At 38.9% G+C, this 18,404-nt stretch overlaps 1 protein-coding gene across 1 annotated transcript in view; it reads left to right on the forward strand.

Annotated features, from left to right (window-relative positions):
• The first annotated feature begins 565 nt into the window (after window positions 1-565).
• Window positions 566-18,404, forward strand: part of LOC124135825 — a 41,416-nt gene continuing 23,577 nt past the window's right edge. The window contains exon 1 of the mRNA XM_046501430.2: window positions 566-857. Coding sequence (XP_046357386.1) covers window positions 838-857 — 20 coding nt within the window. The 5' untranslated portion in view covers window positions 566-837. The remainder of the gene's footprint in view (window positions 858-18,404) is intronic.

Here is an 18,404-nt window from a genome sequence, read left to right on the forward strand (position 1 = left end):
CACGCATGTTTGACATTCCCAATATTCCAGTATAGGGGCACTTCAGATAAATTTATTTTGAATTTTAAAAATGTGAACAATCCGGAAACAGATATGAAGTGCGATTTATCGGAGTGTTGAAGTTGGGTGAAAGTTTACTATGAGTAATGTCACTGGTTAAATGCATGCGCCCCCACACAACATACCTATTTTCAGATTTGTGAATAGAGTATTAATCTGTTTATGGATGCAGGGTTGCCGAAATATACCCCCACTTTATTCAGAGAAGAATGACTTATTGAAAGTCGCACGGAACCTTCCCAATGCTGTGTAAATACAATGCCATACTGCAGTTACATCCCTTTAGATATGCCAATAACAGCAGGGTTAAAGTGTTGCGTCTGCGACAATGAGCTGTTTTAATTCACGTGATGAGTTAACGCCTTCACTGCGATATTTATGAGATTGTTATCATGTGTCAGTGTCTTTTTATGTTGAAAAGAGAGACAGTAATTTGAATCTAACCGTTCGGAAAGTTGGAATACTGACGTTGATTATTCATGCTGCGCGGGAGACTGCGCATGTGAGTCACCAGTAGAAATGTAAATTAGGTGTGTCCTGTGATATAGACGGCGTTCAACAGAAGATGAACATTTGAAGTGACGGAGTGAGGAAAGCGTGTTGTCGGACTCAGTCAGTGGGTAGAACTATAATACAAGTGAACGGAACTATACTTCCAGTGAACAGAGTTAACGACAGTCGGAATTCTAGTGATATATCTGTGGATTGTTATTTCACCTGGGACACCGCCAGTAGCAGACGACATTTTTCACCTGAGATACCTGAGCCCATATTGAGATGGCCATCCGCAAAATACCGTGAGTCACTTTCTTTTATTCTGTTCAATAGAATATGTGCTCACACCAGCGTGAAATACCTCAGGCCGACTTCAGAGACTTATGTGCTGAAATTGTAGAGAGGGTTAACCCCTATCATTTAACTTGTCATAAAGGAGCGTTTCAAAGTATCCTGTTATTAAAGTGACATTTAAGAAGACATGCTCAAACTTTTTTTACGTATGACCTCAAGAAAAAATCTATTATCAGTATGATGTGATAACCAAATGATTACCGTCCTCAGTATTTGAAAACGACGCGCACAGTTGGGTATCAACTATCTATTGATACGCGAATGTAATTAACAGAAAGTACATTTCGTATTATTCAATCCACATATACAATGCACGGTGACATATGTCCTTAACCTTAGATGTGTCTGCCCAACATGTTGTCACTTTACAAATTTGATAATTGGATGTCGTGACTTGAACGCGCCGTTTGGGAAATGAGAGCAACGTTAAGGAGAAACGGTTCTTAATGGTTACTCTGTGACCTATGACAAGACGTTATCTTGAAAGATAACTCGGTTGCGTGGCGTTACACATACACTTGATTACCAATGCAGCCCTATAGTAATATTTTATCATCACTACCGAAATTTGCGTTAGATATATGGGGAAAAGCAACACTGTCAAACAGTCCTAAAACGACGCGAGTTACACTTCATGCCTACTGTTGTCCTATACAACGAAAGTAACATTTCAATGCTGTACAATACATTGCATTATACATGTAGAGTTTGTTACGCCATGTTGCCATAAGGCCTGTGAATTTGAGAGTACGGTTATTGTTTCATTTTTTGTCAAGCTGCATTTACCACTGGCGCCGGACGTAGAGGGCGAGTCGTTTTGTTCCGCCGAAATCGACAGGTGGTATTCAAAAGTGGCGCATTTGTATGACAGTATTATAAGGAAATTTGAAATCCGATAAGAAAAAATGTTGTTGCTTCTTATTCAGAGGGTATATTACATGTCATTATGTATGCTTGTATTGTTTTGGTGCTTTGTCCTATTATTGTTGAAATATTTTATGTATGGAGCAGCGTACCGCTCGTGGTAAAAACACATTTCAGGCTTTGGCGTATATCAAATTCAAAAGTAAACAAACCGGTTTTGATTTTTTTTTTAAATGTTCATACCTTATCCGTGTTATTATTAGTGTTAGCGCTTTAAAAGTAATAAAATGTAAAATGTGGAAAGGTGTGGTTCCCACTCACGATCACCATATCAAAGAATAAACAGGTGTTTTTAAATAAATGCAACACACACCTTGTTCATACTCATATTACAGATTTGTGATGGAATGGCATACTATTGTGCAATTTAAATATAAAGAACATATGCCTGTAAAATAGGAGCGCGAACGTGTCAGAGAACGTGAGGACCAATCAGAGTATACCTTACGTATTTACATATAGTATATAGACTAGTATGTTGATCCGTCGGTGCTCACTTTCTCTGTCATGCTCCTGGTGTTAGTATCGTACAAATTAAATATTTAACCATAAATGTCCCTGGATTAGTATGCATGTGTACAGAACATTTTGTACTTCCGCTCTTTGGCGAATAGGGGGCACGGGTGGCCCAGTCGTCTAAGGCGCCGCGATTCGCTGTGCAGAGTTGCGTCCCTTGGGCACGCCAGAAACCTATGATTGTGGGTTCGAATCCCGGTTCGCCCCGATTATGTTTCTAGGTTTGTCAGCCCACATTAAGCTGACACGCCGCGATATAACTGGAATATTGTTTAAAAGCGGCGTTAAACTCAACTCACTCACTCACTCACTTTGGCGAATAGCTCCGTGGTGAAGTGTCTTCCTAAGTTTCCTGAGTTCGATTCTGGATACTGTTTGCATATACCCAGAGAAGGAACTTACTCTATACGGCGTCACTGCAGACCAGGCTGTAGAATACATATAGGACTACTTTGTGGTCGGTTACTTTAAACGCCGTATTGTCGGATACACTTGGTACTTGCCTTTAAAAATGAGTCGTTGTTTCTGCAGGTGTTTTGTACGAGTGAAATGCAGTTTCTATGCAGGGTAGGGGATCAGAGTGAGGATGGGCTTGTGTAACAATGGCTATACACTCATTTCATCGTTCACTTAGACAGGTGCAGCCGTGCATACAAACTGGGAATAGCTAACATCATTTATCCCGCGCATTTATAGGAAGGGTCAGTCAACAGAAGTTTGTAGACCATGTTACATGTATTGTGAAACCCCGTTAGACCGGACACCTTCAGTCTGGAAACTCGTCCTTTTGGGCGATTACTTCTGTATAATATAGTTAAAGTGGTATTACTATCGGTGACTTCTGTATAATATAGTTAAAGTGGTATTACTATCGGTGACTTCTGTATAATATAGTTAAAGTGGTATTACTATCGGTGACTTCTGTGTAATATAGTTAAAGTGGTATTACTATCGGTGACTTCTGAATGATATAGTTAAAGTGGTATTACTATCGGTGACTTCTGTATAATATAGTTAAAGTGGTATTACTATCGGTGACGTCTGTATAATATAGTTAAAGTGGTATTACTATCGGTGACTTCTGTAAAATATAGTTAAAGTGGTATTACTATCGGTGACTTCTGTATAATATAGTTAAAGTGGTATTACTATCGGTGACTTCTGTAAAATATAGTTAAAGTGGTATTCCTATCGGTGACTTCTGTATAATATAGTTAAAGTGGTATTACTATCGGTGACTTCTGTGTAATATAGTTAAAGTGGTATTACTATCGGTGACTTCTGTATAATATAGTTAAAGTGGTATTACTATCGGTGACTTCTGTATAATATAGTTAAAGTGGTATTACTATCGGTGACTTCTGTATAATATAGTTAAAGTGGTATTACTACGTCCCCATGATCCTCTAATCCCGATACCTATTAATCCGGACGACTTCACGGAGTACGGTGCCGTTCGGATTGACGGGGTTTTCACTGTGTATGCCCATAGACATACAGTAAACTACGGTTATAACGAACACGCTTATAACGAACTGACGGATATAACGAACTAACTTTTTTGGTCCCGACTATTTGCTGTAGTTATGCTGTATATATGCTTATAGCGAACTAAAATTAGCAGTCCCTTTAAGTTCGTTATAACCGTAGTTTACTGTATTCGATTTTCCAGTTATGATATCTTCTTGTGATTATAAGGATGGGTGTAATATACTCTGGATAATAGAGGATAGTACATAGTTCATGTGTATGTAGACTATTTAATGCTGTTCTATATCAGCATGATAGACAAGATTAGTTGTACGTTTTCAGCACTTTTATTAATATCTGGTTATATTTACTTTAATTTACTATAAAAGTGGGATTGTTATAAGAAGAAGGGTTTTAACTTAATTATAATTATATACGTTTAATCGTTTCGTAAATATCATAGTTGAATTGGAAAACGTAATTTATCATGAGACGATCCCTGGTGGTGTTGTATTTTATTCTTTGAAAGAGAATGCACGTCGTAACTTTAATTCAGGTTATGTATTACACCGTTGCTAGGAAACACACAATGTATGTCATGGGCTCTTTCTTCGAGATAACTGCCCATTGCTCACATAATATTTAATCAAACTATCCCTGTTTGCGAGTGTCGTTTTGATATCCTTTTATTGACATAATCTTCTTTAAGCCGCGCGCATACGTTATCATATACATGTTTGTTGCCAGGGAAATCCTGAAAGTGCACAATGCCCAACGCCCACTGACGACTCGAATACCAAATAAATACATTATAGCAATCAATTTATTACAATCGATTGTGTTATATATCAAAGGCGCCGACATCACTGTGACATCATAATGATTCCCTCGTGTGTGTATAGTCTTGAGAAATCGTAAGTGGAGGGCGGGTAAGCGTAATCCAACATTCGGTGAATTTCCTGTGCTCGGGAATATTTGATTTCAATGAGACTTCCCCCTTGTGTGTGGCATGTGTGGCGACGCGCCCCGATAGACTTGCCGAAAACCCACTGATAACAACTGGAGACTCACATTGGCCGGCAATTGCAACTCCGTTAGTGTGTTCTCTTAAATGTTTCCTGAAAAGAGTTAGTAAATGACATCAATGTTGGCATGACTAAGGCGGAAACAGGATAGTTTTGGTGATGGGTAAATGGCATTGTCAATCCATGCCTTACTTATATTACACGCGGAAGTATAACCTGTGATTCAGCGTTTTTATTTAATAAAAAACGGGATATGGACCTAGCATAAACGCCCATAAATTTACAGCTCTAATGTTGATGACCTTTTAACGTGTCAACTTCTTTACTGGACTCCGTGCTATCATATGTATTGCAAGTTACCATTATGTATGCATACGGTCCCCGTTCTCTATATACTACTCAAAAGAAGTTAAAGAACACCGTGATTCTTTCATATTATTAAAATTGTAAATCTGTCATTGCATTCACTGATACAGAACACCCGACCCTTTGATATTACTACACATGTAGTTAATCTGTCATGGCATGACCGATTCACTCTTGTAATATAAAAGTATCGGGTGTTCTTTCACTTCTTTTGAATGGTATATATCATCATATTATTACTTCGCCATGCTGGTGTCTGTACAATCGTGATGATGCATGATGTTCGGTGAGTGAGTTTGCTGACGTTGACAGGTGTCACGTCCACTGAACTGGAGGCCTATAATCACTCCCGTTGAAGGAATGTAAACCACTCCGAGCATGTGACACAGTTGATCGATATGAGGTATGGTATATACAGGGAGAAATGGTAACACGTGCAGACACATACATGTGGTGCTGTATGATATCCGGTTATAACACATGCACGGCGTATCTATAACATGTATAATGCGTGGATACGATATGTAGAAACTAAAGACGGGGCAATAGGTTACCCTGTATCGTTGTATATGTAAACAGGTTGTTATCAATATGGCCTTGTTTCCCTATAACTGTTACTTAATTATACAAGCTAACACCCTGTACCTGACCTGTCGACATAACTGCAGCAAACACATACGGCATGATTGTTCACTGTTTTCCAACAATGTATGCTTATGATTAAATTAAACGGTGTGTATACATATATATCCTTATGGGTGAATCAACATTGTAATACGCATTAACACTTTAGCAGTTGATTAAGCTGTCATAATCTGATATTGGGAGTATTAAATGTGTTAAACAACGGAGCGGAACAAACGCCAACCTCCTCAATCCCATCACATTAGTAAGTCAGATGAGCGTGTTTGGTGCTCCCGTGTTGTGGTCAGCACTGAAGTGTCACCTCATATTGTGTGTGTTTCACACCTGTGTGCCGAGCTTCACTTGTCTGAAGAGAAGACGGAGCATCACTACAGCTTAGTGGGGCGGTGTCACAAGTGAGGGACGAGTATAACAGAACCAACCCCATAGTGAATGACGTTAGCCTACGTCGTTGTCAATCATGGGGAAAACAGAATCTACAGCAAGGTTTCATAGTACAATACGCCATAATTAGCAATTTCATCAAGTATCGTGTCATGCTGTTTCCGGATTTTGATGTGTGGGTGGAAATTGGGAACAGTCGCGAAATTTTACAAAAACATCAATTGATTGAAAATTTCGTACTGGGACAATGTACGGCAATATTACAAAACTTGAACGATTCATTGTGACCTACATTTACGAGCATCCAGTCATTGGTGAATGATCATCTGCGTTATAAGCTGTCCCATGCTAATTTACCTCTCAGGTAACCCAGGCATACACGAGTAATGACATAATGACAGACCACAGAAGGGCTGTCCTCTTCATGGTCATCATCATTTCATGTAACGTCCCAGAGGCCAAACCTGTACTGTAAACATGTACTAATATGGGGAAAAGGTAGGGCACATCACAATGCATGTAGCTGGCGATGAGTGTGTGTGCGTGCGTGCGTGCGTGCGTGCGTGTGCAATCAAAAGATATGTAGTCTTACATAGCACAAACCGCCTGATATTTATTTATTAATTTTATGAAATTGTGGGATTGTATGTACGTGCGTGATAGATTAACTGAGCGATAGCACATCATTGGGTTATGGCCAGTGCATGGGGGAGATAAGATGAAAGGGTCGAGTTTACTGATTAAGCTAGATTTACATACAACATCTGTCAAGAGTGACCACACATAAGACAGCTGTGGGGTTTCATTTCCAGTGCTACAAGTATGCTCTTGCTGCGAAAAGAAAATGCTGGAGGTGATGAAGTCGTCGCAGCTCTGATCTTTGCATTGCAGTTTGACACAAAAGCTTGAATAAAATGTTACCGGTTTTTTAATTTGCCCAATCGTGTACATTCATAAGTTGATTATATATATATTCGTGAGTTAAGTGGTAAGGGTATGTATAAAGGTTCAGCTTGTTGGGGGGCGTTTGCACGACTAACATATTTCTCAATGACATATCCACTGCACGTTCGTCGTCCATCTATGGGGAATGTAGCACCCAATAGGCTACTTCCCGCTCACCACCCACGACCGCAGTCACAGTGGCACGTCACGACCGACCGTAACGACGGGTCACACACTGCAGCCTGGATGCACACTGTGAGCCTATTGTTTCGCACCACCCAGATGATGCACCGCTGACAGGATGTAATACCACATTCCCCTACACCCAGCATGTATCACGGTGCACGTAGATGAGGTGTGTCCCTTCATCATGGTTACATTTACTTAATTAAGGAAGTCCTGTAGTGATAACATATAAAACGCACCTTTGGGATTCCAGGTGAGAATAGGTTCCCAGCAATTAACAGATTCTGTCCGTAAGAGGCGACTAAAAGTGTATCAAGCCTGGTTAATTGTGCTGACCGACCTCGCGGGATGTTCATAATATCAATTACTGGTTTGTCTTGTCCATCCTCGATTATTTGCAGGCCGCCGTCATATTCCTAGGATATTGCTGCCTGTGGCGTTAAACAATCAAAAGCATATACGACGTGTCCTATGAGGTTCCTATACACCGTCACATTACATGGTAGCTCTCTGTTTGGAGTCCAGAATGTTCCCAGTTTAGTATACCCAATGTTTGTAGGGCCGGAAGAGCCGACCGCGAAGATCCGGGTTAGAATTGGTCTTCAGCAACCCATGCTTGTCGTAAACGGCGACTAATGGGATCGGTAGGTAAGGCTCGCCGACTTCGTTGGTGCATGTCATCGTATCCCAATTTCGTAGATCAATGCTCATGATGTCAATCACTGGATTATCTGGTCCAGACTATTTACAAACCGCCGTCATGTAGCTGGAATATTGCTGAGTGCGGTTAGATACAACAAACAAAAACAAATCGTAACAATTGACCTGGGGATCGGATGGTCAGGCTCTGTGAAGCCTGTCACATGTTTGCAGACCGTGTGTCAATTAAAACAGTTCTTCCGTGTTGAAATAACTAATTTCTTCAAATCAGTCAGAATGACACCTCTTTGACATAAATTAAATAAGCTAACGTGAGGCTACACCTTAACTTTTGAAACAAGTAATAATGTTTTACAGCAAACACAGGATTCCACCGACCGGGATACAACACAACTAAACCAACATCCTCAAGCGGTTTGATCTAATACCTAAAACGAAATAACGTAATGACATGGGGAAGTGTTGATGCTATATAGCTGAAATACCGATTTATGTGATAACGATAATTAATTTCATATAAATGAATACTTATAATATTTCCGTAATTGTATTTCTTGTGGTTCATCTTTGTGCCTTTTAAGAAAAGTGCTCATATTCTATAAAAAAAAGTCCCTCTTTTGGATTTACGTCGTGGTGATAGGAAAAGTTTGCTGATGAAAGTACATACTACAAATTTACACTTGTCTCTTCAGTGTTTAACATACCTCTGTTGCCGTGCCGTACAATATGATATGGACAATGCTGATGTTCATTTGAACGACGTCAATGCCCATACATCGATTCACAAGTGGCAGGACAACGTGGCGGAGCAGCGTGGTACACGCTCTTGTCGCCAGTGCACAGGAAGACATTTCGTGAACAAACAGAAATACACCTATGTCAAACACAGTGACATTTCCTCTCAATCACAACATAAAACGGGACGAACCCTTTTATATGAATTTAGAATGAAACCATTCACAAATCTGAACTCAATACGTCATATTCGACATTCCTACTTAATGACGTAAATGGTATCACCCACTTTTTCATATGCTTTAAGCGTGTCCTTATATGGATTATACAGGATCTCAGGCGTCCAGGTACACTGAGATGATATAGCATGTTTCCTTATTAAGACATATCAGATGTTAGAAATTCAAACAAAAACGCAAGCTATTGAACGTGCCATTAATCTAGTGTGTTAATGACGCATGGGTGGTCTTGGTGTGAAAATATATTTGATTGACTTAGGTTACTGATATAGGAAATCTCCCATTTCATTACATTAATCCACATTTCATTAATAATTCAATAAAGTCAACAAAAGACGACAGGGCCACCGCGTCAATAACTATTAACCTCACCACACGCATGTACGCTCTCCTATTAAATATTGTGAAATAATATCATACTACTGGTCCGCATTCCAGCTCACATTCATTACCTGGGGCGTTATTGAAATTAGTTACAAGCCTTGGCGTACGGCATTTCACTGATGAGCAAAAACACGTGGCCATCTTGATACTCATCGCTCTTGAGAGAACCGTCCTTGCCCCTGAGCCATGCTATACAAGACATACTTGACGAGACACACACGCTGTGTGCAAACACATTTAATCTCTGGGACTACAAACGCAGACTGTCAATACATTCATACGATGCAGGCAAACACTGCATCCGTATTGACTTCACGGTGGTATGACAACCGAGCTTGTAGACTATAAGTAAGATGAGGGAGGTTTGACGACGTTCTAGAAAAGACAGGGAGCTTATGGATCTCCGTTCGAGAAGTGCTTGTTTCGTTGGGACTCCCTTACGTTGTGGTCATTGTTTGCATGGAGTCAGTAGATTGTGCATGAGCGCATGTAAACAGGATGATGATAATGAGTAATATGACCTAATTCATGATAAAAATCGATATCAATAGAAGTTTATTACACACATGTTGCTTGGTTATTTCCTTGTATTCCGTATATATGTGCATTGACTTCATAGGTGTTTGGGTGCACTATGTGGCCTCTTTATGACGACTTGTGAGTCTGTATTGTTGTGGAACTGCAAGGTATCAGGGCAAGCGCAACACGTACATTGCAGTCGTGATACAAAAGGAACTGCAAAGTTTTGAGGCGGTTACCATGTTTAGAGCAAGAACAGCAAAGTTCTGAGAGGCTTTTGCCGAGTTGAGATTATAAAGAGCTGAGGCATTTGTCGTGTTTAGAACGAAAAGGACTGAGGTGGTTGTCGTGTTTAGAACGAAAAGGACTGAGGTGGTTGTCGTGTTTAGAGCGAAAAGGACTGAGGTGGTTGTCGTGTTTAGAACGAAAAGGACTGAGGCGGTTGTCGTGTTTAGAACGAAAAGGACTGAGGTGGTTGTCGTGTTTAGAAAAAAAAGGACAGAGGCGGTTTCCATGTAGAGAACAAAAAGAGCTGAGGCGGTTGTCGTTTTTAACCGCAGATTTTTAAGCGGATTTAGGACAAGTGGCGCACTTTTCTGATACTACAGGGGTGTTCTTGAAAACGTGCGCAAAACATGGTGGTATACACTAAATTCCTCGTACCATGTCCCTGTCTGTGTAATCTATATATAAAGCAGGGGGCGTCTCCGTCTACACAAGTGATGCATGTTGTGGCGCCCGATCTGTCAGCGAAACAATTACCACAGTCACACAAGGCCCACCTACTTGTGTCATTGCATGATACACATGGTGTACTGTACGCCAGGTCACACGGGCCTTTGGCAGATTAACACCACACAGCGAAAAAAGCATCTTTACTCGCAAACAAAGGATTGTCTTGTTATCATGTGTGAAGACCGTAATGTTGAATAAAGCCCAAGTCACAGGAAGATTTATGCCACATGGGCATGGTATAATCCATTATGACTTAATTATATATCTAGGAATGATATATGGATGTCATTATTAAGTAACCGCCCAGGGTACTGGAAAACACGGGCTTTTGAACTAGCCTTGTCCAGCCACCTCCACATTGGTGCGCAATGTAAAAGTCTCTTTGCCTGGTTGCATATGGCATGCTATATTTCACTCGCGTTTTGATAATACTTACCAGGGGTTTCCACTGATCCTCAAAATGAGGGCACTCTTGTCTGTAATCTACACTGCCCAAACTGCCCACTAAATGTCTTTACAGCAAATGCTAAATATAGCGGCTTGTGTGGAGTGAGTAAGTAAAGTTTTACCCCGCTTTAAGCAATAATCCTGCAACATCCCGGCAGGGGACACCAGAATTGGGCTTTACGCGTTGTACCCATGTGGAAAATCTAACCCGGGTCTTCTGCGTGACGTGCGAACGCTTTAACCACTAGGCTACCCAACTAGTGTGGTCTTGTATTGAACTGACTTAAGAAAATAAGTCCTGAAAATATTCCAATCAAGATGGAGCGGTCTCCAAACACATGTACTTAATCATTCGATAAGTGTTTGCAAAAATTGTAAAGAAAATTGCTATACAAATTGTGCATCAGTTTTTGTTAGTTCATGCAGTGGCGTTTGCAGTTATTCCAAAGGCCAGCCTCCTACATGCTTGACCTTTCAGCATAAACATTGGGCAGTATTCACTCATTGTATATATGACAATATTATTTTTATCCAAAATAACTGTGTACAAGTACATGCATAACACATCATAATCTCTAAGATGCGATCTTAGTCAGGAACTTGCCGAGCCCCAAACATGACTGAGCATCACGAATACACAATGGGCAATAGGTATGTATGTGACAATAAGATATTGCTTCAGCACCAATTTATGCATATGTATCAGCTTATAAGCTCTAAGATAGATCTTAGTCGGGTTCTTATACTACGGCGGGGTCAACCTGTGCCTTAATACCTTGTAGCCTGTTCATGTCACTTGTGTGTGTCGTACAGTATTGTGTTTGTGACCCCGGCCGGAGAAAGCTCATTAATTTATTTATTACTGATTCCCAAAGAAAGTGGTTCATCACACCGCTGTCTACCGTCACGTTAAATCTGACGCTGGTGATATGGGCCTACAAGTTGAACACCTCGGTGCCTTATCACGCGATAAAATTCGTTGAGGCCGCGAAAAGGTGAAATGTTTTGTAAAATATTCTCTCTGCTTAATATACAAATGGCAAATGAGAGCTTACACGGTGATGATAAATGCACTCTTTGAACGATATCTACTGATAGATCAAGACATCTTAAAGCAACCCGATGCAGGGTTCACATAATTAAGACATTATGAGACATTCCTTATGAGCCTTAAGAACAGATATATTTTCTGAAAGGATTTCGGTTGCGTTATTCGAAAACGATCTCAGGTTGTATAGTGTTTCTTACGGTATATTTCATTCACTGGTATTACATACAAAACGTCAACGCTAGAGAAGTCCGTTATAAGAATAATGCTGTCTGAAAAAGCATTGGATGAAGACTGTAGAAGAATTTTCCTTGACCGTCCATCGATTATAGTCAAGCATCGCGTCATCATTATTGTTTGTCCATCAGTGAAACGATTTCCGTTTTAGTTGAGAACTGTTCTTTGAATGGCGAATGGGGTATGGCGGTCCTTGAAGTTGACAGGTATAATAATGTGATGTAATTCGTGAATCTGACGCAGGTAGACTACGGGACGAACTGTGTCATTATTATGTGAGGACGAATGTAAAAACTGTTGGCAAACATTTCTGCAGATAATACATTTTAATCTCATTGAACAGTAATTCAAATGTTCATTAAAGCTATTTTTTGTGAGTTCATGTCAGTCTAAATCGAGAACCTCGCACCCTAGGTCCGACGTCAGATAAAACAAGTGATATGTCAATTAAACAACTCTATACGTTATCGGTCAAGATGCCTGCAGGTCAGAGGGGCAGTGTAAATGTCAATCAGTCGGAAGCTCTATCGTTGCAAGTAAGTACTTAATGTCAGGCGTATTAAATAATCAACATTAGGTCTGATATACAACTTGCTGACTACAGGTATTCCTCTATCCGACCAATATGTGAGGTTTATGAGCTGGAACGTCATCAACGTGGCATAGATATCTCGGATTCCTGAATAGCAGGTTGGGCATGCGGGATGCAATTTTGTCGAATTTCCTAGGCCGTCGTATACAAGTGCAGTTTATTCACGCAAACAAAACATCAATTCCTCAAACATCTGACTCTTCAAATTGTTCATGTCCACTGAAATAGATGCATGATCTTCAATTATGGAACTTGACGAATGCTGATCTATTCCACAGTACTTTACTAACGGCATATAATAAGCATATATGTTTTATTAACAGTTACATTCCTTGTGGCGATATCTTTGTATACAAGAGCAAGTCCTATTGCTTTCAAGACCAAGGTCGTTTGCTTATGACGTTCTCTTCCCATGCCTTGTTCACTATGTACTCAACTACCAACGGTCATGGGTCGAACATCTTTACAGCGTTAGGGAAACATTCGTTCGATGTCCAGGTACCTCCTGTGGTTGTTCAGGTTCCGGGATATCGTAAAACCAACAAGACTATGAACTTCTCATTTGGTAGGGGTATACTGCCAAAGATGTCTGAAACAATAAAGCTCTGTATTATCAAATTTGAACTTCCTACATTCATACGTGTCTACTATTGGAAGAGTCTGTAGTCAAAAGGTCTTACTTGCTTCTTTGAGTTTTACCACCCGTGAAGATCCGGGTTAAAACAGGTCTTCAGCAACCCATGCTTATCATTAAAGGCGACTATGCTTGTCGTAAGAGGCGACTTATGGGATCGGGTGGCCAGGCTCGCTGACTTGGTTGATGCATGTCATCGTATCCCAATTGCGTGGATTATTGCTCATGATGTCAATCACTGGATTGTCTAGTCCAGACACGATTATTTACAGACCGCCGTCATATAGCTTGAATATTGCTGAGTTAAACAACAAACAAACAAACATTGATTCTAACCATTCGATTTTCAGGTACCTAGTCGCGGTTCAACTGGTTTTTATTTCTAAATTCGATGTCCCGGTCCGACACCCTGCCAATATACCCCCAGTACCGTGTCTAAAGATGACCATGCTGAGTCATAAGAATGGGTCACAAGTCCAAATTTATAAGTAGCCCTACGGAAGCAGACCTTCCCATGGGACATTGTAACATTTCACACATCTCTGATATACAATTCCCATTGAAACCCACACGTCTCTTTCCGCATCCTTTCACTTGTCCTACCTTGTTTGTTTGGACTATGTAACGCACTTTCACTCTCAGTCCGTCTCAGGTCCATTCCGCTATTTGTGTAACCCACTTACAAAATGTCGACTAAATGTTACTAATTGACAAGCCTTGCCTTTCCCTGTCACAATTCCTTCACTCTTTCTTCCTTCGGAATTTCCGGACAAGTTGACCCTGTCAATCAATGGCAGTGATATTTATAGCATCCGTAACGTGTTGATTGACATGGCGCCAATTATACATTTAATTACCATACAGGTTATACATATAAGGCGCGTCTCATTACGAAGTATGATCTAATATGTATATGTACCTTATAGTCGCGAAAGTACGAAACATTAATCATTTGGCCAAGTGAATTCTCTACCTGGTATTTAAAAAAAATAGTTTTAAATTTATCAAGAGTTCCTTGTGATGATTGGTTAAGAGGTTACAATAAAACTGTCATATATACAGCTGTTAGTAGCACGATACTGGCCTGATAATTGATATGTCTTTTTCTTTAGAACATTCGCTGATATTGATTTTCGAACATACAAATATACATAAAACCTTCAATAAATTCCATTTGCTAAAATGTTAGCTCACAAGTTTTAATTTATATTTCCACTGCAAAAAAAATCCATATATACAAGCTTGTATATCCTTTGGAAAGATGATATTTCCAAAGGATATACAAGATTGGAAAGATGATATATACAAAATATACAAGTTTGTATATATGACATATACAAAATATACAAATTTGTATATATGGTGTATCCAAATTTGTTTTGTTTGTATATATTGGTAAAGGGAGATAATTATTATGTATTTGTGTATAATTATGATATATGTGCAAATAGAAGTGTTTTAAGTTGAGCACTGTGTTTCTTTGTATATGTTGGTAAAGGAGGATAATTGCTATGTATTGCTCTATAAATGTTTTGTATGTGCAAAATAGTATCAGCAAGTTACAAAAAACTGATTTAGTGGCGGGTAACATTACTGGAAGGTTTAATTAGTACTCCACACTGTTAGCGGGAGTACATACTGTCCTTGCAATGATATTGACGGGTGGGCGGTTGAGGCGTCTGGTACTTTTCCTGGCGCGGTGCTTGGTATGTGAGTAGACTTTATGGTCAAATGCACAGAGGGGATTAGCTGTCGGGGGCGATTGCTTTGGCGGTAACTTCTGTATTGAAAGTGTTTGAGCTTGGATTTGTTTTACGGGGAGGCCGCGATGTGTTTTGTAACATGCTCTCGTGCACATATGCCAACAGAGTGGATAGCACAGAGGATGAAAACTATTTTATCACTACTTAAAAGTGTTGAATTTGGTTTGTTCTGAGCTGTCGGTTTCATTATAGATATACATTGTTATAATGTGAAATCTCGGCGGAAACGCGGAAAATCGCGTTTTTTAAAACGGTGGCCTTGGGGAAAATTGTATTATGAGCAACCGGATGCGTAAATAACGTGTGTAATATATTCCCGTATTATATTTTATAATACTTGTTCTTTAAATATTGTTATCAATGCGAGAACGAAGATTACCTTGAAAAAACACAACAGCATGCATATGTTCTAGCAAAAGGAAACTTGATATATATTCATTTGGCTTAATTTCTACTTTGGAAAACTTAGTTGGCGCTCTAAAAGCTTGATGCTGTATAATTTGGCACGCGCATGGTTGGGTGCAAACCATATGTACATCAATAATAATAGTAAAAATAATAATAATAATAATAATACATCATGATGGCAGTTTCAATGTAAAGATTAAGTATTTTTAAAGATATGGAAAATAAATCTTGATAACTGCTTTTATCTTTGATCTTTGGGAAAATAATAATGGAATTGGTTGAGTGACTAACGTATTCTACTTTAAAAGTGACAGGAACGTGATTTACATAATTAAAATATAGAATAATATACAAATTATAAGAGAGGGTTTGTGATTTATTTTGGGATGAAGTCAGTATTTAACTTGCGCTTTCCGACATTATGCGTATTTCGCACACGGTTAAGAAAAAAAATGCAATTCATTTATTTATAAAAAGTACGAATGCATCAATCCTACATCACAGGACCATGTACATAATTTGTTGAATGTTATTTCGTGAATACACAAATTGCATAACACATTCCCTGAGGACAAACCCAAATTGCCCGTCCCTTTGTGACAGGTGTTAATTAGAGAATGTATTGCCACCATATTATGTCCCGGCACTTTTATGACATGTAATGAACCTAGTCAATCCCTGGGTCTGTAACAACAACATGGGTCTAATAAAATCAAAGTAACATAAATGTTACGTCATTCGAATTAAAAAAGAGACTGAAAAAATGTAACATGAATATAATTGCCCTTTTGAGGGTAATATAATTTTGGGAAAATATACGTTTTCTTGTATTTATGGACGACTTCACACAAGCTGAAAAATTAAACATATGTTTATATAGCTATATTTACATACATGGCATTAACATGTAGTAATAATATTGATCATGTTTGTTAATTTGTACATTTCGTTGTTATTGGTATCCTGAGTATGTTGTAATAATGCATGTGTTCTGATCTTATTTGACGTAGATTACATGAACTAGTAGAGTGACTTTCTTTCATCAGCGTGGAAGGATTACCCACACATATACCCTTAATCCTTTGTCAAACAGAAAGAAGTCATATAGATATCATATCTAACTGGTACTAAAAGTTCACTATCAATCTCCTCTGATAACAAACTTACATTTAATATCCCCAAGCTACAATACCAAGCATGCTCATGGAGTAATTATGAGAAACCCGAATGATATCCTGTCTACGTGGTCACACCCGGTGATTGTTAAGACATTCAGACAATATGGCAGTCTGTATTCATTTCTTATATCCCAAAAGTCCCCACCAAGCTTCCTTTTATTAACATTGGGATGAGGGGAGATATACATATTGTATTAAATAATACATCAATACATCAAAACAGAACAAAAAAGATAGGTCAACAGTGCGGTTGATGGAAAGGGGTTTTCTAAGAAAAGTTATTTAACTCTTTAATACTTAATACGTGTCTCAAAGTATGTATTAAGTCTTACTACTAGTTATTATATATGTGCAAATCCACCCGAATGTCGGATGTACATGGCCGATTTCAAAATAGCTAAATTAGGCACTGTTCAAATTGTTTCCAATAAACCACTGATTAGAAACTCACTTAACCTTTAGAATAGAATCGTTTCTAAATATATTGTAGTTGGGGCATGTGTAAAAATTAATGCAGTGTACTATTGTGACAGCAACAAGAGCATGCATGATGTGTTATCTGAGATGTGTTTTTTAAGCCGATGGAAGTTTAAAGTGACAAAATCTGGTATCATGGCTTAACTGAATATAACATTGTCTAAGTTTAATAATCCTCTTTTTCCGGTGACTATTCCAATTATTAATGGTATCAGGTAGGAATGACTTGCATTCAGTTCTACAACGTATAGCCTGTGAATTGGTTAGATTTCTTTATATGTAATCACTAACAGCAAAGATGTTTTCCATCTTGTAAAAAGGTGTAATGGCTACGTTGGTCTCACTCTACATTTTCACGTGGCTTGTACCTCTTATTGGCCAACAAATAGTCCGTAATCAGTGAGTGGGCGAGGTAAAAATTAACGTCTCATCGGCATTATTTCAGCGTCCGTAATGAATTAATGTGTAGACATTCTAGGATTAATTCTTTTTCTTTGGTACAATTATCCAAAACATTGGAGCAAAATATTGGCAATATATATATGCTTGTTCATGACTTATGTAAAAGGGGTTATTTATCTGAGTGATTGAGTATGGTTCACGGCGGTGGACACCAGAAAGGTATTTAAGACAATTAATCATAGGGCTTACCTCGTTAACTCGCCAATATCATAATCTGACTGAAATATTAATACCAAAGTCCTTTCATTTTAAGATTAGGTTTTGCACTTGGGCACACTTTGACGTGATATTGAACAGTTTTCTTTTTCCCTGGATTAAGTTTTACTTGCATTCATTCATTTGGTAATTTTCTCCAAATTGGCATTAATATTTTATGCAGTAGTATTTGGAACTGTCCATTTTGGGAATAGGGTTGACCCCACCGCAAGCACAGTAAACAGAAATTCCAAGGTGAATAATATGTACTATAGTTTGTTGGCTCGACATGCAAGACTCCATAATTTTAGCTATAAATTC

Source organism: Haliotis rufescens, unplaced genomic scaffold (assembly GCF_023055435.1).
Source record: "Haliotis rufescens isolate VD_foot unplaced genomic scaffold, xgHalRufe1.0.p SCAF_4, whole genome shotgun sequence".
Classification (NCBI taxonomy): Eukaryota; Metazoa; Mollusca; class Gastropoda; order Lepetellida; family Haliotidae; genus Haliotis; species Haliotis rufescens.